Source organism: Vigna radiata, chromosome 6, assembly GCF_000741045.1.
Source record: "Vigna radiata var. radiata cultivar VC1973A chromosome 6, Vradiata_ver6, whole genome shotgun sequence".
Taxonomy (NCBI): domain Eukaryota; kingdom Viridiplantae; phylum Streptophyta; class Magnoliopsida; order Fabales; family Fabaceae; genus Vigna; species Vigna radiata.
The window spans coordinates 28,609,499-28,633,983 of NC_028356.1; the positions used below are offsets into that span (position 1 = coordinate 28,609,499).

The 24,485-nt window shown below is 35.7% G+C and overlaps 1 protein-coding gene across 5 annotated transcripts in view; it reads right to left on the reverse strand.

Annotated features, from left to right (window-relative positions):
* Positions 1 to 1,624: 1,624 nt before the first annotated feature.
* The window catches only part of LOC106764774 (protein FAM135B), a 28,594-nt gene continuing 5,733 nt past the window's right edge, over positions 1,625 to 24,485 (reverse strand). For 3 of the 5 annotated variants that reach the window (XM_022782363.1, XM_014649159.2, XM_022782362.1), the window contains 9 exons: positions 21,359 to 21,601; positions 21,134 to 21,267; positions 20,592 to 20,781; positions 20,416 to 20,475; positions 20,110 to 20,340; positions 15,423 to 15,681; positions 15,143 to 15,348; positions 3,565 to 3,615; positions 1,625 to 2,912 (listed from right to left, as the gene is read on the reverse strand). In XM_022782363.1, coding sequence (XP_022638084.1) covers positions 2,622 to 2,912; positions 3,565 to 3,615; positions 15,143 to 15,348; positions 15,423 to 15,681; positions 20,110 to 20,340; positions 20,416 to 20,475; positions 20,592 to 20,781; positions 21,134 to 21,267; positions 21,359 to 21,601 — 1,665 coding nt within the window. In that variant the 3' untranslated portion in view covers positions 1,625 to 2,621. Of the gene's footprint in view, positions 2,913 to 3,564; positions 3,616 to 15,142; positions 15,349 to 15,422; positions 15,682 to 20,109; positions 20,341 to 20,415; positions 20,476 to 20,587; positions 20,782 to 21,133; positions 21,268 to 21,358; positions 21,602 to 24,485 lie in introns of all 5 variants that reach the window. The other 2 variants (XR_001375976.2, XM_014649161.2) reach the window with 2 other exon arrangements.

Genomic DNA, 24,485 nt, shown 5'->3' on the forward strand with positions numbered 1-24,485 from the left:
CTGACTTTGGTGATGTTAGTTGACTTCAAATCTTTAAAAAGCTCCTTGTCGTAGGTCATATGGTTTGTGCAACCACTATCAATTGGCCAACTTTCATTTTCTTCACTTTTTGCAAAACAGGTGGCCACAAATAAATGATTTTCCTCCTCCTCCTGATTAACAACTTTAGCTTCTTTCTCTTGTGGTTGATTTTTTCTCATGCATATGACTGCTTTATGTCCCATTTGATTGCACTTTATGCATTTGGCATCCGATCTCCTGCAACATCTGAATGGAGGATGACCCTTTTTATTGCAATGTTGACATGGAGGATAGGATCCCTTTTCGACTCCAGTTTTGTTGTTGGCTGAAGATTCTCTAGTAGGATTTCGATTCTTCTTATAAAATTTTTTCTTCTTGTTGTTCTGTGCATTCTCATGATGTTTGGCTTGCAAGGCTCCTTCAATGGCACCTTCTTATCTCATGACTCTTCTTTGCTCCAGTGCCTGCAAAGCATTGAGAAGCTCTACAAAGCATTGAGAAGCTCGAGTGATTTGATTAAGATCCTTGGTATTTTCCAAGACTGAAATAGATGCTCAAATTTTTCAAGCACTATTACAAGAATTTTTTCAATAATTCTTGAGTCTATGAATACAGGACCAAGCAATCTGATTTGGTTTGGAATGTCCAATAACCTATAAGAATACTCTTTAATTGATTTTGTTTCCTTCATCCTCTACGGCTCGAATTCTCTAATCAAGTTTAGCATATGCATTCCTTTGATTCTTACATTTCCCTCGTACTCTGTTTTGAGATAACTCCATATTTCGTACGACGACTTTAGAGTCATAATCTGAGTGAATATAGAAGATGAGATTGCAGCGAACAAACAGGCCTTTGCCTTAGATTTCTTGGTCTTCTTCTCCTTGTGCAATTTGATTTGCACCATGGTAGGATTTTCTGGGAGAGTAGGAATGTAATAATCCTTTTCAACTGCTTCCCAAATATCCATAACTTTCATATATGCCTTTATACGAACCGTCCAAATTTGGTAGTTTTTACCATCAAACATCGATGGAGAAATTAAAGAGAGATTAGGACTTGCCTCAACATCCATGACAAAGACTCATAAATCCTTTAAGAAATTAAGGTTTTTGATACCAATTGTTGATGTTTTAGAATAAAAAACATAACACACTTGAAGCTAAATGCTTTTATATTATTAATTGTAAAATAATGAGAAACTATCTATTTAGTAATATTTTTATCTTAATTTTAATCCACTACTTCAATCCATAATTAAAAAATTAACTAAATCCTAAAAATAAAAAACAAACTTTGACTTAATTAAAATAAAAATAAAATATTCGTAAAATATTCTTAACAAAATTGTTTGGTAAACTGAATCACAATGGTTTTAAAGATATTATGTAACAACAATAATCATGAATTTTCTGGTACATTAATTAGTCAATCCTATACTAATAGATTGAAAACGAATAAGCAATCAATGATTATTGACATAACCAAAAGTTTAGTGAAGTCGACTAACATATTAATAACATTAAAAGAGAACAATGATATCGTGACAACGAAAAACCAATTATACTATGTTGGATATTGATTCAAGAGATCGCATAGAAAATACAAAACTGAAATACAACAATTAATGTTTTTGTTAGAACACATATCACATTGCATAATCCAAAATGTATTTCGAATCCAAAATCACATTGCAGATTTATAGAATCCATTATTTTAACTAATCCAAAATACGTTACAAATTTAGCAATCCGGCATGTATTCTAAATCAGAAAAAAGTCCCCCACAAACATTCAAGTAATGGGAATCAAACCTTCAAGTTTTTTTCTTCATGTTGCCCAGGATGCTTTATTCGGTGCTTTTCGTTGTGCCTATGACCAATGGATATGCACGGAGTCGCGACTTCCACCAATAGAGGTGCAATGCGTTACAGGCTTCTTCCAATGATGGAGGTCCACCCTTCCGACAATGGAGGAGGGGAAAAGGTTAGGTTTTTAACATTTTCTAATGAAGGGTACTTAGGTAATTTTGATAGGGATACGGGGTGCAGGAAGAAGGAGTTTGGTCCAAATTTCTCCTAGTTTAAAATTGAATTGTGAATAACACCCACTGTCACAAACGAAAGGATATTTATACAATATGAACTCCCGTTTCAAATGTAAAGGAGCATAGATTGCACAACTTAACAAGGCAATGGTGAATAGGTTGGATTGTTTTATTCCCTAATAACCAAATTCACATTTAAAAATTTAAAATACGTGCCTATTTCATAGTAGCAGTTTATAACTAATTTTGTAATTGCGTTCCATCAGTAAGATAAAAGCTAAGTATATGCATTGAGAGTCATCTACCCAACCTAAAATCGCTACTGAGAATTGTTCCTAAAGCTATGTGTACACACATGAGTGGCAAATAAACATCTTGAAGCAGACTAAATATATGCAGCTTAGATGTCTATATCCTCCAGCCAATTTACACATACCATGGAGATCATTCTGAGTAAACTTGTGACTAAAATCTGGCCAGAATTGGTCTCTGATGATATTTAGTGGGAATGCTCTGTACAAAACATGAATGCAAACAAGGCTTTATAGGAATCACTACCGAAATAATTCCGGAAATGACCACATTATGAACCTTGCAAAAATGTCAGACTCCAGAAATTCAATATGAGCAGCCCTCCCAATCATAGAGTTTAAATTCTTGCCGTAAGAAGTGGCATCAAAATTAACATCACATCGAATGAAAACTCGATGTTCAGAGGGATTGGCACGAATTTGGTCCAAACAATCATTGAGCATCTCTAGGAACACTCTACCCTTCTTTGAATTGTCATGTGAAGCAGCCTGGCATGACTCAATTCTAGCAGAATGGTAAGGCACATAACCATCCTGAAAAAATTAATTATTTAGCAGCAAACCAAATAAATCCAAGTAAAAGAAATAATAAGCCATAGGGATGGGAAAAGAAAAACGCAGAGATTGAAAGGGGATTTCCTTAACTTAGAAATGGTGCCTTATCACACTCATAAGATTCCTTAAATATTTAAGGTCTGCATACTTTGAATATTTTTTTTTTTTGTTTTTATTTATAGTTTTCACTTTTAAATGCAAAAAGCTATCTTATTTCCATGTTATTTCTTGTTTACAAACTTGCTTCAAAAAGAAAGTAAAATGCAAAACTGAAAATAAGTGACATTTTTATTTCAAAAGTGAAAGCAAAAGCATTTTCTAATACCAAACAACCACTTAGTATTCCATCTGATATTAAATTAAGAACGATAAAATATTTCCAACAAAATATTACTATTTTTTAATGTAAAGTTCATCTGCCAGCTTTAATTCTAAAAAAAAAAAATTAAAAATCCAGAAATCTTGTTTATTTGGCATTTGGATTCATTTCAGAGGCACCATGAGACACGTAACATTTATTAAGAAAGAGATGATCAACCTTTTTTACCCATGCAAGTGTATTCACTGTTAAAAAATGATAGTAAAAGGAGTGTCTGGAAATGATTTCAATAGTCAGAAGACAAGGGAAAACCTGAGGGGAAGATACCAAGATTATATGTTTAAAATGATTCAAGGTCTTCCGCTGAAAAAGAAGAGAAATGTGACGAAATATTAGAACTTCAAATTAATGAAACTACACACAATATATGTTGTAATATGGTGTAAATATTGCACATATACTGTACAATAAATATAGATTGATTTGATAATAAATATAGATCTGTTTGTAAGAAATCCCTATAATTAAGGGATTGGGATTAGGAATTTATTTGGTAAGTTTGCTCCAAAATTAGAGTCCTTATGTCTGGAGATTTATTTCCTTTATTTCAGAAGATTTTTTTTTTTTTTTTTTGTTTCAGGAGATTTATTTCCTTTTAAATAGGATTTCGTTTTTCCTACAAATACCAATGTATTTTCTTTTACATTAAGAAAAACAACTCCATAATAATTGCTTACTGTCTGCACTAATTTTTTTCACATGGTATCAGAGCTCTATTCTTAACACTTACGACCTTCATTGCCATTTTATCTTCAAGAGGGTGAAGCCTTAATTGCTGCAGTTCTAGTGTAACAGCCTTGCTAAGAGTTTGCTTTAGGACTTTACTAGTGTTTTATTGTTGTTTCAATTATCAAAACATTATTTCAGTTTTAAGCAGTTAAGAGGAGTTATATCCTGACTCATAGGAAATTGGGTAATAGGAAATTATGTTTTTTAGTTTTTGGGAAGTTGGTTGATGGGAAGTTATGTTCTTTAGTTTTTGGGAAGTTGATTTTTCTGTGTTGTAATACTGTGTAATTGTGTGTTATAAAACAAAATAGTTGCACTTCTTCTCATCTGAAAATTTGTTTCAATTGCTGCAATACTGCTTAGTTCTTGAAGGACTTACTAACAATTGGTATTAGAGTTTTATTCTTAAGGAACATGTGAGTAAATTCTAAAAGCATGAAAGTAGATTCAAATCTGTCAGCAATAGCACCATCAGTCTTCAACGGTGCAAATTATCATATTTGGAATGTTGGAATAGAAGCCTACTTGGAGGATTTAGATCTATGGGAGGCTGTAGAAGAAGACTATGACGTTTCTACACTACACGACCATGACTCAAATAAGACATCAAAAGGATAGAAAAACCAATAAAGCTAAGGCAAAGGTGACCCTTTTTGCTGTAGTATCACCAACAATTTTCACTTGAATCATGACTTTAAAGTCAGCCAAAACCATTTGGTAATATCTCAAAAAGGACTATGATGGGGATGATTGAAGTAAAGGCATGCATGCAGGTGCTAAATCTTATTAGAGATTTTGAATTGCAAAAGAGGAAGGAATTTAGAGAATACTTTGAAAGGCTTTTAAGCATAGCAAATAGAATAGATTGCTTGGTATTGAGTTTAATGACTCGCACATTGTTGAAAAAATTTGGTTACCATACTTGAAAGATTTGAGACAACCATACCCATGTTGAAAAATACCAAGGTCCTGTCCAAGATCACCTTAGCACAATTGTTGAATTCTTTGTAGGCACGAGAGCAACAAAGGGCTATAAGACAAGAAAGATTTGTTGAGGAAGCATTACCAGTCAAACATAAAGATGGTGGGATATTTGACCAGAAGATGAACAAGTAGCGAGCAAATACAGAGAGTTCCTTCAAAAATGAAAACAAAGTTGGAAATTTGAAGGGAAGGTATCCTCCTTGCAAGCATTGCAACAAGATGGGCATCCTCCATTAAAATGCTAGAGAAGGTCTTATGCTAGGTTTAATAAGTGCAATGAACTTGGACATGAAGCTGTGATTTTCAAGAACAAAAATTGAGTAATAAGAAGATGCTAAAATTGCAAATGAAGAAGAGGAGGATCAACTTTTTGTTGCAACTTGTTTTTCAAGCAATATCTGAAGTGAATCCTTTAATTGATAATGGATGCACCAATCACATGATTCATGACAAGGACTCTTCAGAGAACTTAAGCCTTCAAAAACTTCAAAAGTTAAGATAGGTCATGACGGTTATATTCTAGTTAAAGGAATAGGAACCATTGTCATTCCAACACTTGTAGGAAATAAAATAATCTATGATGTATTGTATGTATTTGACCTAGACCAAAACTTATTAAGTGCCGGTCAACTATTAGAAAAAGGCTTTAAGGTGTTTTTTGAAGACAATTTTTGGTTAATCAAGGATGTTGCAGGTCAAGATAGATTTGTTCAAGGTGAAAATGAGAGGCAAAAGTTTTCCACTCAATCTAACTCTAGAGGGGCAAGTAGGTTTTTCAGTAAAAGAAAATGTTGTCAAGTTATGGCACAAGAAACTTGGGCATTATGACTATCAAGGGCTTCTCAAAATGTAAAAATATGAGATGGTCAAAGATTTACCTGATTTTGAAGTGATTTTGAATACAATTTAGTTGTATTAGACAAATAGTTTGGTGTGAGTTGAAGTAAGGTTGATCATTGTGTTTTATCATCATTCGGGAGTTGAGTGTATCAATCAAGCAATGTTTGTTGACGACATTGTTCTAATAGGTAGCAATCACCATTACATTTTACAAAAACAAAAAACAGTTTTGTCATCATTTTCAGAAAAAAGACCTCAAAAAACTTATATACTTAATGGGAATTGAGGTAGCACATTCCAAAAGTGGAATTGTAATATCTCAAAGAAAATACACATTGGATATTTTAGAGGACATAGAGCTAATGAATTCCAAGTTCCTTGTTGGAAGTCTCACATCGACTAAAGGTAAGACTAACTTACTGTTAGGTTTCTAAGCATTGGCAGAAACCAAAAAACACCATGGCATCAAAAGGCCAAAGACAAGTTGGAGGTCCAAAGTTCTCTGCTGGAATACTCCTAAATGGTGATACTTAACACTGTATCACAAGAAGTACAAGCTAAACTTTAGCCCAAGAAGGAAGTTCTCTTTAGGGGCTGAAAAATATTTCCCCTCAGACAAATTATGGAAGTATAGCTTATAGCTAGGTTAGATTCAACTCTGGAAGTATAGCTTATAGATAGGTCAGATTCAACTCTGGAGGTATAGCTTATAGTTAGGTCAGATTCAACTCTGGAAATATAGCTTATAGCTAGGTCAGATTCAACTCTGGAAATATAGCTTATAGTTAGGTTAGATTGAACTCTGGAAGTATAGCTTATAGCTAGGCCAAATTTTGGAAGCACAATTTCATGTAGCTGTCATCAGAAGCAGAAGTAGAAGAGCCCTTCCCCTCTGGATGAGCCACCCATGGCTTCTTCAGATTTCGAGGAAACACAAAAAACATCTTCTCCGCAGCATGGAAAAGAAAAGGAAGAAGCTTCATCGGAAGAAGAGGATGAAGAATCCTTTGGAGAAGAGGTAGAAAATGACGATCTTCCACCACCCATCACCAAAACCAACGGCTAGTGCACTTCACAGAAATACACTCCCCTTCATGCCACAGGCCAACGATATATCACACTTGCAAGAAAGAATCACATAATTGTATCCATGTCAAAACCGTGATTGACGTGGAATTAATTGGCATGGAATAGTTTAGGAAGTTTTTTATTTAAATATGTTGTATTTATGTAACTGTTAAATGCTACCTTTATTAGGTTATTTATGTTTGATTGATCCCATAATTATAGGGATTTGTCCAGTAAATTTAGCAGCCCATAATATGCTGCTGACTTGTGTATAAATATAGAGGTTAGTAACCTCTGAATAATATAAGAGAGATTCTATATTAAACTTGAGAATCCAGATGGAGGAGACAGGCTTGGCCACAGGTGTCGATGCATTCAGTGGCACAAGCGGCAGAGACATCGGCAAGAAGCACCAATCAGTGCCACACAAGAAAAAGGAAGAAGAAATCCATTGGTGGTGGCAGAAAGCCCGTGAAGGTAAAGAACCCTTCTCGATGGAGAAGAAAGAAGTGAGGCGTCTAAAGAGGTCTCCCTGTCGAGAGCGATTCAGGGCATGGCAAAATGATGGCGTTACTATGACATATCAGGGGCAAAATAGAGAAACCCAGCAGAAACAAATTTAATGAGAGGGAGAAACCCAATGGAGGAGGAAAGGTCCTGGTCATAAAACGTGAGGCGAAACCCATTGGTGAAAGCATAAACCGAAACAAAGTAACCAGAAGGACCAAGTCAGAACCCAGACACGAGAGCGAGTAAAGCGGGGCTGCGGCGACTGACTGGGGCTGACTGCAGCGGTGGCGGCTGACAGCAGCAGTGGCAGCTGACTGCATCGGAGAGAACAACAAAGGGTAGCGTAGTTGCGAAGTGTAAACGCGAGGTGAGAGGAAGACGAAGATTCTGTGAATCAACAAAGATGGTAGCAATGACAGCTATGGAGGGTCCCAACAGAGAGAAAGAGGTCCGGCGAGTCGACCGGAGGCGACGCAGTGTGATTCCGACACCGGGACAGCGGCGCGTGAACTGTACGCGCCAAAGATCTAACGGATAGAGGAGACGCGTGACGGTGTGTGCGGAGGAGTCTGAGACGTCGGCCACCAGGGTTAGTTCGCGCTCAAAGAGACGATCCAGATTCGCTAGTCACCGGTCAGAACTGCGACTGTGGTCGGCGGTGGACGGTGGCCGGCGACGTACAGAGGCCGGCGGCGGAGCGTGAATGGCGGCAAAAAGCGGTGGTGCACAACAGCAAAAAGCAACGAAGGCAGTAGCCTTTCTTGAATTATTCAAAGAAGAAACTTTCGGTCCCAAAAGGAATGGGTTTGAATCTCACTCTAATGATACTCAGACAAACTCTCTATTTGGCAATATAGAAAAAAAAAGGTCAGAATTCTAAGACAGAACTTGACTAGGGCAATTGAAACTCATTAAAAACAGATGTTAAAGAAGAGATTTTTAGGTGGCCGCCAGCGGCCATGATGGCCGACCACCGGCAGATAGCAAAGACAGCGGAAGCGGATCAGACAAGCTTTGATACCAAGTGGAAAAATAACACTGATTTATTATTCAAATCATGAAAAATACATTCTAATACCCTTTATTTGTAGTAATCTGATTCTCCTATAAAGGAAAATAGGGAAACTAGGAAATCTAGAAAAAATAAAATAAAATAAAAGATTATGTATCTATTTCTTCTAATTAGGAAGATTCTAAAGATATTATCTCAAATTACAACACCTTTTTAAATATTGGACAATTCTAAGTGCAGCTTGTAAATGTGCTTCCTTTGGTTGGTGCATAAATTGACTAACTAAGCTCACAGCAAATGCAATATCTAGCCGAGTGTGAGATAGGTAAATGAGTCTTTCCACAAGTCTTTGGTACATTTCTTTATCCACAAATACATCCTCCTCTGCACTTCCCAACTTTATATTTGGATCTGCAGGTGTACTTGATGGTTTGCAAGCTGTTTTACCTATTTCCTGTAGCAAATCAATGATATACTTTTGTTGGGATATGAAGATTCCTTTCCTGGAATGGGCTACTTCAATCCCCAAAAAATATTTTAGCTTCTCTAAAGTCTTGATTTCAAATTCCTTTGCAAGGCATTGGCTCAACCTTTGTTGTTCCGCTTTATCATTCCCAGTAATAATTATATCATCCACATAGACCAATAGTATTGTTACTCTCTATGAATCAGAATGTTTGATGAATAAAGTGTGGTCCCCTTGGCTCTGTTTATATTTAAGACTTGTCATAACTTTGGTGAATCTCCCAAACCATGCTCTAGGTGATTGTTTCAACCCATATAGTGCCTTTTTTAATTTGCAAACTGTGTTGGCCTCAATCTGTCCCGTATACCCGGGTGGTATCTCCATGTATATTTCTTCTTCAAGATCCCCATGTAGGAATGCATTTTTTACCATCAAATTGTTGCAACTCCCAATTGTAGTTTGCTGCCAATGACAAAATTACTCTAACTGTGTTCATTTTGGCAACTGGTGCAAAAGTCTTTAAGTAATCCACTCCATATGTTTGGGTGAATCCCTTGGCCACCAGCCTTGCCTTATACCTCTCAACAGTCCCATCAGCCTTGTACTTCACTGTATAAACCCATATGCACCCAACAACCCTTTTTCCAGTTGGTAGGGAAACTAGCTGCCAAGTATTGTTTTTCTCCAACGCCTCCATTTCCTAGTCCATGGCTTGTTTCCATTTTTTTTCAATTAATGCCTCAGATACAGAAGAAGGTGTAGTTGTGGTGTTTAGGCTTGTGAGAAAGGTTTTATGGGTAGGTGAGAATTTTTCAAAGGATAAATAATTTGTCAAGGGGTAAGGTTGTTGTTTGGTGCATGTTCTGGTTCCTTTTCTAAGAGCAATTGGGAGGTCTAAATTATGATCTCTCTGTTCAACTGGTTTTTCAGAAGGGATTTCATTACAACCAATAGAGTTAGAATTTATAGGATCAAAAGGAATTACCTTAGGTAATGTTGTAGAATTGGATTCTTGAACATGAGTAGATCTTGGAATGGCCTTTCCTCTTCGTGTGTACACCAAATTTTTCCCAAACTTTGTATTATCATGTGGTTTACTTGCTGATCCTGCAGATTGAGGTATTTGATTCACCTCTACTTGTTCCTCTTCAGCTTCAGCTTCACATATAGTGGTAGTATTCTTTTGAATTTTTGTTTCTGGTCCAAAAGACAGATTTGGCAATATAAAAGGTTCATCTTCCTCTCTTAAAAACTCCCCCTGAAGATGAGATTGGTCAAAGTAGCTTACTCTTTCATTGAAAGTAACATCTCTTAACACTGAATTTTTTGGATGGGGCATGAAAACACTTATACCCTTTTTGTGTGGCTGAGTACGCCAAGAAAATACATTTTATTGACCTTGGGTCAAGTTTTCCTCTTCCATTACTATGAACATGTACAAAGGAGACACACCCAAATACTCTAGGTTGAAGGTTATTTGTATGAATTATAAGTGGGTAGAATGAGTTTAAGACTTCCATGGGGCTTTTTGAGGATAACACAGTAGAAGGTAATGTATTCATCAAGTAAGTAGCAGTGAGAATAGCTTCCCTCCAAAATCTTTTTGGAACATTATTTTGAAAAAGAAATGCTCTAGTTTGATCTAATAAGTGCCCATTTTTCCTTTCTGCAATCCCATTTTGTTGGAGTGTGTTTACACATGAGGACTCATGGATTATTCCTTCCTTTTGACAAAAAGAATTTAGAGTATGATTGAAGTAATCTTTGGCATTATCAGACCTAATTATTTTTATATTAACCCCAAATTGATTTTTAATCATTGAAACAAACTGTAGAAAAACAGATTGGACCTCAGATTTGTGTTTAAGAAGGAAAAGCCATGTTACCCTTGTACAATCATCTATAAAGGTTATAAACCATTTAGCCCTTGAAGTACTAGGAATATTAGAGGGACCCCACACATTCGTATGAACAAGATAAAATGGAGAATTGCTTACTTTATTGCTGATAGGAAAAGGTACATGCTTGTGTTTGGCAAGCTCACACACCTCACAATGAAGATCTTCTAGATTTAGATTTTTAAACAAGGAAGGAAATATTAACTTTATGACCCGAAATGAAGGATGTCCCAAACGGCAATGAAACAATTGGATTTTTTCTTTGTTGGCCATGGAGGATTCAGATATTAGAGAGTGACTCTCAATGGGCAGACTCAAATCTTCCATATAGTAAAGGCCATTCCATTCTTTAGCATGTCTAATCATCCTCCCTGACTTCTTGTCCTGCAATATACAAGAGTTGTTATGAAAAACCACATTACATAAGAGGTCCTTGGTAAGTTTTTGTATAGATATCAGACTTGTGGATAACTTAGGGACATGAAGAACATTTTTTAGTATCATGTTTGGGATTATTTGGACATCTCCTTGTCTAGTTGCAGTGATGAGGGTTCCATCAGCAGTAGAAATTTTCTTGTTGTTGGGACATGGGGAATATGTGGAGAACTGTTTAGGGAATGGTGTCATATGGTCTGTGGCTCCAGAGTCTAGTATCCAATAGTGGGTAAATGGGGTAATTGAGACATTAAATCCACAAGAAAATGGGAACTTACCAGAGTATGTCAATGAACACGTACCTGTGGGTTTTTCCAATTTACTAAGAAAGGACCTTACTCTTTCTACCTCTCATCGTTGAGTTGTACAGATCCTTCTTCTTGACTTTCAGGACCAGCAACAACATGAGCTTGCCCCCCTCTCCTTGGAAGGCCTCCTTTGTGTCCCCAATCTTTGCTTTGAGGTTTTCCATGTAACTTCCAGCATTTGTCCCTTGTGTGACGTGGCTTGTTGCAATAGGTGCACCAAACTCCTTCATTTTTCTTCTCTATTCTTGGAAAAGGGTCTACCGTATTTTGTTCTACAACCATGGTTGTTGCTCCTTCAACAATCATAGCTGAATTATCCGCAATTGGGGTCTCAAGCATTAGACACCTTTTGCTTTCTTCACTCCGAATAATTGTCATTACTTCATTGAGTCCAGGAACCTTCTCCTTGCCTAATATTTGGATTTTGATTTGATCATATTCTTAGTTTAGGCCTACCAAGAAATCATACACTCGATCTTGTTCAATGTATTCTCTTAGAATTGTTGAATCCTCATAAGACTTGGCCTTTATGACCCTGTAATGATCTAATTCCATCCATAAAGATTTGAGTTGATTAGCATACTCTGTGACAGATTTAGTGCCCTGTTTGGCTGCAATTGTTTTTACTTTCACCTCATAAATCTGGGCAGCATCCTTTGCCTTAGAGTAGATTTGCTCTGTTGCAATCCATATGGCCTTTGCAGAAGTAAGGAACATGCATGTATCACTAATTTCTGGAACCATCGAGTTCCATAGCCATGCCAAGATCATGGAGTTTTCTTCATCCCATGACTTGAATCTGGCATCTTCTTCCGCAAGAGCATCATCAGTGAGATGGTTGACCTTTCCTTTCCCTTTTGGAATGATCTTAATGAGTTGAGACCATTTAAGATAATTTTTTCCATTCAATCGATAAGCTGAATGAAAATTCTGCAATTCTCCATTATTCTGGAACTTGTCTATATTTTCCATTTCAACGATTACAAAAATGTGCAATTAAGGCACAAAAAACAAAGACAGTGGTGGAACTCTAGGGTTGGGCAGCAATGAAGGCTGTGATGGAACTCTAGGGTTGGGCAGCAATGAAGGCTGTGATGGAACTCTAGGGTTAGGCAGACAGCAATGAAAATACACGGTCAGAGGCTCCCAAGGATCGAGAACTCTGATACCATCTTAAATTTAGGAGAGAGAATGTATATTTTATTATATGTCTCCTTACATTCATAGGATATATATACAAGAGCTTATTTAATGAGTAGCCTATTCTACGGAACAAATCCCTTAAATTGTGGGATTGTTATTCTGGTAATAATAGCAAGATAATAATAACCAAATACAGAAAATATAACAAATTAACCACGTGGGAATAATATCTAAAATTTCCCAAAATATATTTTGACATTGTTTCTTTATTTTAGAAAACACAACAATTATACAACACTTTCAAGGAAGCTTGTCTTCCTCCCTCATAGGATGTGCAAATCCTGTCTCAACTACAAACAATACCAAAACTCCCCCCTAAGAGAACTTATTCCCCCTATATAGCTAACTCCTAAAATAACCTCCTAAGGTAACTGCCTAACCACTCCCCCTCCATCTATTTTATGTTCAACTTTTTTCCCCCTTTTTCCTCACATAAACCCTTACGATCCTATCATTTACAGTATATAAACCTCACCTTAGAAGCCAATTTTGTAAGGTTAAGTTAAGCATAAAGTCCACTTCTTAACATGGTACCGGACCGTGAGTTAGCCTATCTATTGTTTCACTTGCTATCGAGCCGCCATCGAACTACCCATTAATGTCTAGCCCCACGCTCAAGATGTATATGCCTTGACAGATGAAGGTGTATTGGAAGTTCCACATCGACTAGATATAAGGTCAATTTACAGTATATAAAGTGGGTGCAAATCTCACCTTATAAGCTAGTTTTGTAAGGTTGAGTTAGGCTTAAAGTCTACTTCTTAACACCCCTTAACACAATTATTGATCACAATGCTAAACTTCAACCAAGTCAAGGGAAGCAACCTACAGATAATAAGAGATACAGAAGATTGTTTAGGAAAATAAGCAACATTATGGTCACCCATCCTTACCTCTCCTTTACAGTCAATGTGATAAGTCAATTCCTTAATTGTCTATGTGCATGACGTTGCAATGCAATCATTCACATTCTAAAGTACATTAAAAGGGGCTTAGTTTGTTATATGGACACAATAGTAACTCAAGTTGTAGGATACTCAGACTGTCCTACTAACAAGAGATCCACTTCCAAATATGTTATTGTCTTTATAGGTTACAACTTGATTTCCTAGAAAAGCAAGAAGCATAATGTAGTGGCAAGATCTAATGCACAATCATAGAATAAAGCTATGACTTCTACCACTCGTGAATGTATTTGGTTCAAACAACTACTTAACGAATTGAGATTTGACAAGTTTACACATATTGCCTCAAATCCAATATTCAATGGGGACCAAGCATATTAAGATAGATTGTCACTTATTTCGTGAAAAGATTGTATCTAGAGACATTACAACTCAATTTATTAATTCCAATGAGCAATTGACATATGTCTTCACCAAATCATGGCAAGGTCCTAGAATTTATTATATTTGTGACAAGCTTGTTGCATATGATATATATATATATATATATATATATATATATATATATATATAACATGTTCCTTTGTTGTGCTTGAAACACACAAGGATTCCATCCTATGACTTTATATCCTTTATTCCTACAAGTTATAATAAAGAATTCAATTTCTATGGATTAGTTTTAGGGATGTTCATTGGATGATATGAAAAACACTTCCCGTTATTGCTTTATATTTGGTTCTAGAGTGTTTTCTAGGGCTTCCAAGACGCAGGATATTGTAGTTGTATCAACTGCAGAAACAAAATCTACAGCTGCTATTGCAGTTGTTAATAAAGGCTTATGGTTAAAGAAAATTCCGGCTCATCTACATGTGGTTCATACAAGTTCAACTAATGTGTTTGTAGATAATCAACCAGCAACCGCAATTTCTAATAATTCAACTTTTCATGGAAAGACTAAACAATTCAATATCAAGCTGTATTGTTTTAGAGAAGTTAAAAAGAAGATGAAGTTATGTAAGAATATTGCGAGATGAAAGACCAATTGGAAGACATCTTTAGTAAGGTGCTTCCAAAAGGGTATTTCAAGAACTTGAGAGATACTTGGAGTCAATAGTTCTACTAATACATGGAGTTTTGAAAATACAAATCAGTATTTGTTATAAGAGTTTATTAGAGCATTATTCCTATTGTTGAGTTTTAAATATAAGAAACATGGGTGTAAATGGGTGGCAACAAATTTATTGGTATTTTAATTTTTATTTATTTTCTGATTAGTGAGTGGAATTGTTATCAATTCTCAGTTATGTTTTTCTTGTATTTAAAGGTTATCAATATGAATAAAAAGTATACGAGCCTTTTTGGCCTTAAAAATAACAGCTAAATGTCACATGTCAAATTAAGTTATTCAAAAGAATAGACTTTAAGCTTATGCTTGTGTTAATTGCTTCTAACCATTGTAGAACACTTCTTACCTTACATAGTTTATACAGGAATGTATTTTGAATATCTTGATCATCTGTGAAGGTTAGTTGATGAATACACTGTGTACCTTTTAGTTTCTTCAAAAGCCACAATCCAGAATTAAACAAAGAGTTTGAACTGTAAAGATACCCTAAGTGTGGACCAGATACCGAAACATATGTATGTAGATATCTTAGAAATGGTTCCATCATGCTCTCTGCAAACAAGACAAAATTTTTAGCTTGTAATTTAAAATAGATGAAAACCATCAATTCTAAAGTTATAACCCACCTGCTAGTGCTGTTCTTATAATGATGTTACCGATAGAATGTCCAACAAAACTTAGTCTAATATCTCCTAAACTCCCATATTTTGCTGCTTTGTCCATTTTCTTTTTAACAAAATAAGCAACTTCCTTAGCTAGCCTCCAACCCATTTGTCTGAAGTCTCCTGAGGTTTTATCCTCATTGGTCTCTGACATAAGAAATTCTATCTTGGGGTCTAACAGAAGCCATTGATTTCGAATAAGCCGTAGGTCCAAATGATGTCCCTGAAATATTTTAAGTCATGAAGAATAAGCATCCAACAATCTTTGAACAATGAAAAATATACTAACACACACACACAGGAAAATTGCCAATGTTATGCTTTGGTGCAATTCTTTACACTAACAGTCCCAAGTCTGGAAAAAAAAGAGCATGGTTGTTGAATTTCACAGCCAACATAAAACTTTGTTGAATCTTTATGAAATGGATAAACAATGTAATTGTGTTAACTTAGGTGGTACAAGTAACTAATGCCTTGTTTCCTGTTCAACTCAAGTATCATCTCAAATTTTCAGAGTCCAATGTATTTGATAGGATATGAATGTGGACATTAGAAGGAAGGGAAGACAATAACAAAATATAGTTGTTAGAGGGGTTTGGGGTTTGTTAGGACAGTTAGGAAGCAGGGGGTAGGATAATTGTCCTGGTGGCGTGTTATGTTCAGATTAGGAGGAGTCTTTAAATAGGGAAAGGGTTGTCTAGGGATGGGACATTGAGTTGATTGTATCTAAGTGACAGGACATTAGTTTTCCTGTGTGAGGGGAGACAGCTCCCTTGGAAGGATAGGGATTGTATTCTTTGTATTCTTTTCTTACAAGAATAATAATACAAGACTGTTTCAGTGTTTTTAAGTGTGTTTGGTGCTGCCAAGTGTGTGTTCTCAGATTTTTGGTTTCAAGAAACCTAACAAATTGGTCCGACCTGCTGGATACCCTTAGGAGAGGACTGCCAGATCAAAGTTGCAAATCAAGAAGTGATCAAGAAAGGGTGGAAGCATGGAAGGAAGAGATAATACCTTGGAGAGGAGGACCGGCGAACAGAAAATGAGCAGGGCATAACCGAAAATGAGTAAGGCAGAATCGAAAATGAACATGGAAGAATGGAGAAGAAATATGCAAGAAATGCAGCAGGAAAGTAGAGAAGTCATGCGAGTTCTTGGAGGAAGGACGTGGAACTAGGAAAAAGGATTAAAAGGCAGTCCAGGGTCTGAAGATCAAAGTTCTGTTAACAGTGGAAAAGTAGGAAGGGAAGAGGAATTTCTTCAAGGGTCTGTAAATGAAGATCAAAGTTCACTTAACGGTGGAAAAATAGGAAGGAAAGAGGAATTTCTTCAAGATATCTTGAAAGGAAAGAAAGAGGGAAAGATGAGTATGGATGCTGAGAAAGATATTTTCCAAGACATCAAGAAAGCAAAGCAACCCTCAGATAAAGGAGAAAATTCAATAACAAACCAACCATCAAAGAACTTGGAAGAAAAAACAGAACAAAGGTTCAAGTCCTGGCAGCAAAACTGGAAGAATTATTCTTGGGAAGATCTTGCAGGAACTCTGCCAAGGTTAGTTGAGGGAAACAGGAGTTGTTGGGATGTTAGGATGTCTATGTTGAACAATAGGTGTGGATCCAATCACATGCATAGGAATTCTTATGGCTGGTTTGCAACTAATAATAAGTGCAGTGACAATAATAGATGGGAATGGAATGAAGATGTGAAAATATTGGATTTTTTCATCATGGATTTAAGGTTCTTGGTGGATGATTCCGGGGGTTTTAATGCCTCGTGTCACATGAGCAGGGATTTCAGTAGTTTCTCCATGAGTGTTCGTGTGATTGTCGGAAGAAGGGAGAGGGGTTTTCGGATGTATGATAGGCATATGGGAAGGTTCACTTGGAGAATCAAGAATTTTTCTGGGTGGAAGAACATGCTAAAGAAGAGGAAAATCATGGATACAGATTCAAGAAATACTTCCAGTGATTGGAATTGTTTTGTTAGCCATCAGTTATCAATGTTGAACCAGAAAATGGAGGATAAGTCTTTCACCAAGGAATTTCAGAATCACTACCCAAAAGCTGCAAGGGATGGGGTTGGCGTGAGTTTGTGACACTCATCAATCTCTTTGAACAAGATTCAGGGTGTTGTGTCCAGGAAAAGGTCATAGTCTCAACTGAAGATCTTACCAAGCATAATTTCGAGTTGAGTAATAATGGCTCTTCTTGGGATAATGCGGGTAGAAGAAGTTCTTTTACATGGAAGAATAAGAAGCTCCACACTTTCAAGGAAATAATGAAGACACGAAAATGGTTCCATAAATTTTGTCTCTCATATCGACCACCACCCAAGCCTCTAGATCTGAAGTTGCAAGTAGTAGCCAGCAGGTTCCCTTCCTATGATAAGACCATATCCCAATGGCGACTAAAGCTTCATTGTTCCAACCTTGAGGACAAGGTTGTTCTGTAGCAGTGTAATGATAGGATATGAATGTGGACTTTAGAAGGAAGGGAAGACAATAACAAAATATTTGTTAGAGGGGTTTGGGGGTCTGTTAGGACAGTTAGGAAACAGGGGGTAGGATAACTGTCCTGGTGCGGTGTTATGTTCAGATTAGGAGGAGACTTTAAATATGGAAAGGGTTGTCTAGGGTTGGGACATTGAGTTGATTGTATCTTAGTGATAGGACATTAGTTTTCCTGTGTGAGGGGAGAAAACTCCCTTGGAAGGATACGGATTGTATTATTTTCTTACAAGAATAATAATACAAGATTGTTTCAGTGTTTCTGTGTGTGTTTGGTGCTCCCAAGTGTATGTTCTCAGATTTTAGGTTTGAAGAAACCTAACAGTATTGGACCTCATGTGTAGTGGCAAATAATCATGTTTCCTATATTTCATGAACCCAAGATTCATTTTGGAGCATGGAATACTGCCACATTCACACACACACACATATATCTATCTATCTATCTATCTATCTATCTATCTATCTATATATATATATATATATATATATATATATATATATATATATATATGTATGTATGTATGTATGTATGTATGTATGTATGTATGTATGTATATATATATATGTATGTATGTATGTATGTATGTATGTATATATGGAAATAGTTGAAACCATGATTAGATGAAGAGAAAATAAGTGAATTAAATCAAGAGACATGAAGAGCATAAAGAACCAAATCATGTGGTTGGTAGGTTATTTCTTAAGTTATGTATGCTATTTACAACGTTATGTTTAGTCACTGAAATTTGGATTAAACCCTTTTTGAGTCCCTAGACACTAAATTTGATAAAGTTTTTGCTTACAAAATAAAATATCAGGGAATAAAGGATGGTTGTTTCGTGAGTTATTTATGCTACTACAACGTACTTAAAGATTTTTATAGGTTTAATTATGTTTGTCTTTGAAATTTGAATTAAATCCATTTTTAGTCCCTCAAATTTAGTAGAGTTGGTTTTAGTCCCTATTGAGTAAGGAGAAAATATAGTAGATAAGCTACAATAGGATATTTTAACTAATTACATGTGTTCTTTTAGAAGTTGTTAGAAGATTTTAGAGATCTCTTTGTATTCATTACTTTAGGGTTAGAGTTATCTATATAGAGGTTGATGTATTGTCAAAAATTACCGACATTCCTTTAAATGTACACAGCTTGTGTTTTACAGCCACCATCGTCATAGTAGCTACTGTCACTGTGAAGCCTCCAATAAGACTGGCGATCACACTAGGAGATTTGTCATCGCCTGATGCATTGACAATCAAAGTGTTGTTGCTATAGCACACAACCTTGTTTTTCACTCTAGATCAAAGCACACGGAGATTTATGTCTTTTGTGTTTGTGATCAAGTGTTATCCAAGCAAATTGAGGTTTATCAAATTCCTAGTTTGGATAAGTGCAGATATTCTCACCAAGCCTCTTTCTTCTCACCGTTCTGAACTTCATATGAGCAAACGGCCCACACCTTGATTTTGAGAGGGGGTATTAGAGATATAAATGTATACATTCAGTTATTCAACCGGATGTTAATTACTTGTATGGTTTTTCTGTTTTCTACCATGATTAGTGTGTAACTGTTGTAACCTCTCTTGAACCTATTTATGCTCACGTTGTGTATTCTTTCTGATTCAAAGAAATAATAATCAGTTCTCTTCCTGTTAATCTTTTCTCCGTTACCTCTCATTTCAAAATTCTGATAATTATATTTGTAACAAGTTTGATGTATATGATTTATATGATAGAGTATTACATATATTATAGAAATATTTTATATTTGGGTTTGGACCATTCCCTCTATAATGCTACGTGTGATATAGTATATATTTTCCTTAGTTTTTCTAATTCTATCACATAAATATATACCATTTCTCTCTACACCTAGTTCACACGGAAATTTGGAAAGAAAACAAGGAAATATGCAATCCTTTCTTGGCAAATCTCGACAACACTTTTACTATTATGCCAAAAAAACCCTTTATGATGAGGTTAGGGTTTTTGGTTTGCGAGCTTTCTCGAAAGACAGCCAACTATCGGTTCATTTTTGCTTGACCCAATGTCTATAAAATAAGTTGGAAAATCCAACAAAATACGACACACAAAAAATACAGTATTAATTCCTAAAAATGCTTGGTCATAAGACTTACCTGAAACCCATGAACAAACACAACAATCTTCAAGACACGAGGACTAGCAGATATTTCATTTGCAGAGTCCAAGTTGAGCCCAGTTTGAATGCTAGTGAATTCTAAATTTCTCAAGTATGAATTATCGCTGATAGTTCGACGTGGTGCGTTCATCACACGTTCAACAATCACAATTGGTATGTGTAAAGGATCTCCAAATATGTGCATATCTTGAATTGACCGGTTGTTAATCTGCAAAGATGGAATCCATTCAAAGGCCATGTGCAAATGAAAAAAGGACCTACTGGTTCATGAGCTGATAATTACCCTCATTTGTGCTATGCTTCTACGACGAAGTTCTGCACGTGTAGCAGCAGTCTCAGGAGGCTGTATAGTTTAAGGAAAAAGAAGATCATGCAATTAGTTATTTGCACTAAAATTAATTTTACAAAGTGCCACTACAAAGCTACTTTCTAGAAATGAAGGAACAGTGAAGTACCTACCTCATCAGGTAGCTTCCACATACTGGAAATTCTTTTGTTAGCTGCACGATGGGGAGACTCATCACTCTCACTGTTTATATAATGATGAGGCATCTCAACCTTAGAGTACACCATCCATATTGACCATTCAGCTTTTCGATCCTTAGCCCATGTCTCACGCAAAAATTCTAGAATCTTTATTTTGTTTTCCCTAGAAACAAGAAATGTTATAGCTGATTAAACAAGGTAATGCTTTATTATTATTCTCATGCATGGGTAAAAGAAAATAGCTGCTAAGTATAATGGTCACAATTAACTGCAACATTCTCACGCTATAAGAATGCCAGCATGTGAAACACTGAATGTGGTGAATTTGTAAAAATATCATTTGAAACGAAATATAGAATGACTATACAAGGGGAACAGAAGCTAATGTGTCATTTATTTGCCGCTAGAAAACATTCCATAATTGACTAAATGGGCAGCTGAAACAAAATATATATTTGCATATTAGGTGAGTAAACAAACTCAAACTTCTGAATCATAGCCTTTAAAAAGCAAACCTGTGGAACTTCAGAAATATGTTCCATAAATACAACAATTGATTTCCCACTGAATGATAACAGTTCAACAGCTCTCTCGTTGACAAAGAACAAAGCTTTTCAGCATTCTCAAAAGCTAGAGCTCCATTTCCTCCCTGCAAGAAGAGACCACATAATTAATAAAATCCTAGAGTGACATAAAAGGAAAAGCAAGCACTAATTTTTTTTCAAATAAAGCCTAAGGACCTCGGGACCATTTTGTGGCTTGTCTTGACCTGAAATTTCAACTTCATTTGTAAACTGATCAGATTGCGGAATAGAATTTAACTTCATACTGTTCCGTTTGGACAGAACCTCTGAAATATCTATAGCTTGACCAACTGCTTTGCTAATCTTTTGCAATTCTTCAAGCAATATATCATGAGCTGTTAGTAATGCTTTAACAAGCATGGCATTTTTAAACTTTACAGAGGCAACATCACTCGAAACCTGGTAGGTCAAAAATAATTCAGTTAATGCCCAAAAATAATGTATAAAAAGGAAAAAGGTTGAAGGATATCTAAATTGTATTTCATCCCACACACATACTGGTTAAAATATAAAAATAAAATAATTAAATTAAATTTAAAAAGAATACAATCATCAAGAATCCCAAAATAATAACCATACAATATTTCCAACTTCCATTGTTTAAATAAAGATAAGATACAATACTTAAGATAAAATTATAACTGTGAATTATAACTTACTTCTCTGTTTTTCAGTGAATTATAACTGACTTCTCTGTTTTTCCTTAATAACAGTTGTAATTATCCGGTCTACATATAAGTTTCTGTTACACACAATTACAACTCATTTTTTGTAGGTACATATTCGTTTTTCACAAATTAGAAGAAAATAGTTTCTCTCTTATTAAGTCTCGTTATATACATTTGATATTCTCACAAATTAGGGTAGAATAATTGATATATTATATTATGCTGAGAATACAATTCATATGTTCAAGGCTAGAAAGCTATTTTAGGAAGTATAATAATAGCACCTAGACAACCAAATCCCTATGATTCAGGGATGTTCAATGGGACTTGTCGATCAATTTATGCAAAATCCACATGTTGACCATTGGAATGCAGTGACTCGCATTCTCAGATACATAAGAGGAAACCCAGGACAAGGATTGGTGTATGAGAACAAGGGAAGCACTCAGATTGAAGGATATTGTGATGCAGATTGGGTTGGTTCTCCAATTGATCGAAGATCTACTACAGGATATGGTGTTTTACTTGGAGGGAACCTTGGATCTTGGAAAAGTAAGAAACAAAGTGTTGTTGCTCGATCTTGTGTTGAAGTTGAATACCGATCTATGGCTTTAACTACATGCGAACTTGTGTGGATTAAACAACTTCTTCAAGAATTGAAATTTTCTGAAAATGAGCCGTTGAAATTGTACTGACAACCAAGCAGCCCTTCATATTGCCTCCAATCCAGTGTTTCATGAGAGAACAAAACATATAGAAATTGATTGTCATTTTATTGGAGAGAAGTTGTTATCCAAGGAACTTGTTATTGAGTTTGTCAACTCTAATGAACAACTCAGAGACATTCTGACCAAATCTCTAAGGGGGCCTAAAATTCAATTTATATGTTCCAAGCTTGGTTCATATGATCTATATGCTCCAGCTTGAGGGGGAGTATTGAAATATAATGTATTTTCTAATAGGCTTTTTAGAGTGGGATTTTTAGAAGCTTTCTGGTTTTCCTTTTTTATGTTGATCTACTATCCCTTAAATAGGGTAATATGTTTATTACGAAAAAGTGAGCAGTAATAAAAAAAATATTCAGTTTCTCTCCCAATTTTAAGTTCCCAAATCTAGAATCAACTCCATCTTGAGTAGATTTAGTGGTTTCCTTCTTAGTTGTTACACTTTTAGTCCCTATTTTTGGTCCTAAACTTAAGTCAAGGAGCATAAGGAGATCATCTTCCTTTCTTGCAATCTCCCCCGTAGATAATCTTGGTGGAAGTAATTTTTGTGCTTAAAAAGGTGACATCTTTGGACACGAAGAATTTTTGGGATGGTGGGTGATAGCATTTATATTCCTTGTGTTGATGAGTATCCTATGAAAACACATTTTAAGACTCTAGGATCAAGTTTACCTCTATTACCACTATGGACAAAGACAAAAGATACACACTATTAGGAATCTTTAGTATAAGAACCTAACAGTTACCCTCACCACTGATATGTACTCACACAAGACAGAAAGAATCAAACAATGGGTATCTTATTCACAATAACAATCACGAAGTACAGAGTGTAACTCGAAGACTTAACCCCTCTCACCAGGTTCGAAACCGGTCTGTACAAAGTATACAATTGACTAACTCCCCCACAGAATTACAAAAGGTTTACATTTATAGGCCCCTTGCCCGCCTTCTCCAAATGTTCCCCGTTCGGCTCTTTCCCCCCTATCTTATATCCTATCACACACCCAAATATTCTTGAAACAAGGTGGTTGGATATGGACACATTAGGATAAAAGGAGGACAAAACCTCTGTAGGGGTTTTAGAAGCTAGAATACTAAAAGGTGGTATACTAATTAGATAACTGGCGGTGAGAATAGCCTCCCCAAAACGTTTTAGGAACCTCATGTTGAAAAAGAACCCGAGTTTGGTCTAGAAGGTGTCCATTTTTCCTTTCAACAATCCCATTTTTTTGAGGTGTTTTGACACAAGATGACTCATGAATGATACCTTCCTTTTGATAAAAGGAAATAAGTCCATGATTAAGGTAATCTTTGGCATTATCAGATCTAATCCTTTTAATGCTAACACCAAATTTATTTTTTACCATGGAGAAAAAATGTTGAACCACATAGTTGACTTTAGATTTTTGTTTTAGTAAGAAAACTCATGTGATACGAGTCCAATCTTTCTATGTATAATTAAATGTAGCCTGCCACTAAGCATTTAAACCTTTCTTTCCTTTATATTTGTTCATTTTACTAACTAAAAGAATGAGATTTACGAACTAAATCTTTAGAAAAGATTGTTAACAAATTCTGTCAAGTATAATCATCATCTGACTGCATATTACCAAGAAGTTTTAAAACACAATTCAACACTCTCTTGTATTTTGACCCGTTTTTCACATGGATCACTCAAATAGAAAGGTACTTTTGAATTAGCGCTAGGTATTATCTACATGGTAAACAAAAATAAAGCAAAATGTAGAACTTGATAAGGTCATAATAAAAGAGCATAACACAAAAACACAGCTGACATATAACAATGAACAACTTTTTATCTTTGACTAGGCAAAGTTCACACAATAATAGAGAGAAGAATGGCACAAATATTATGATTGAGGACTA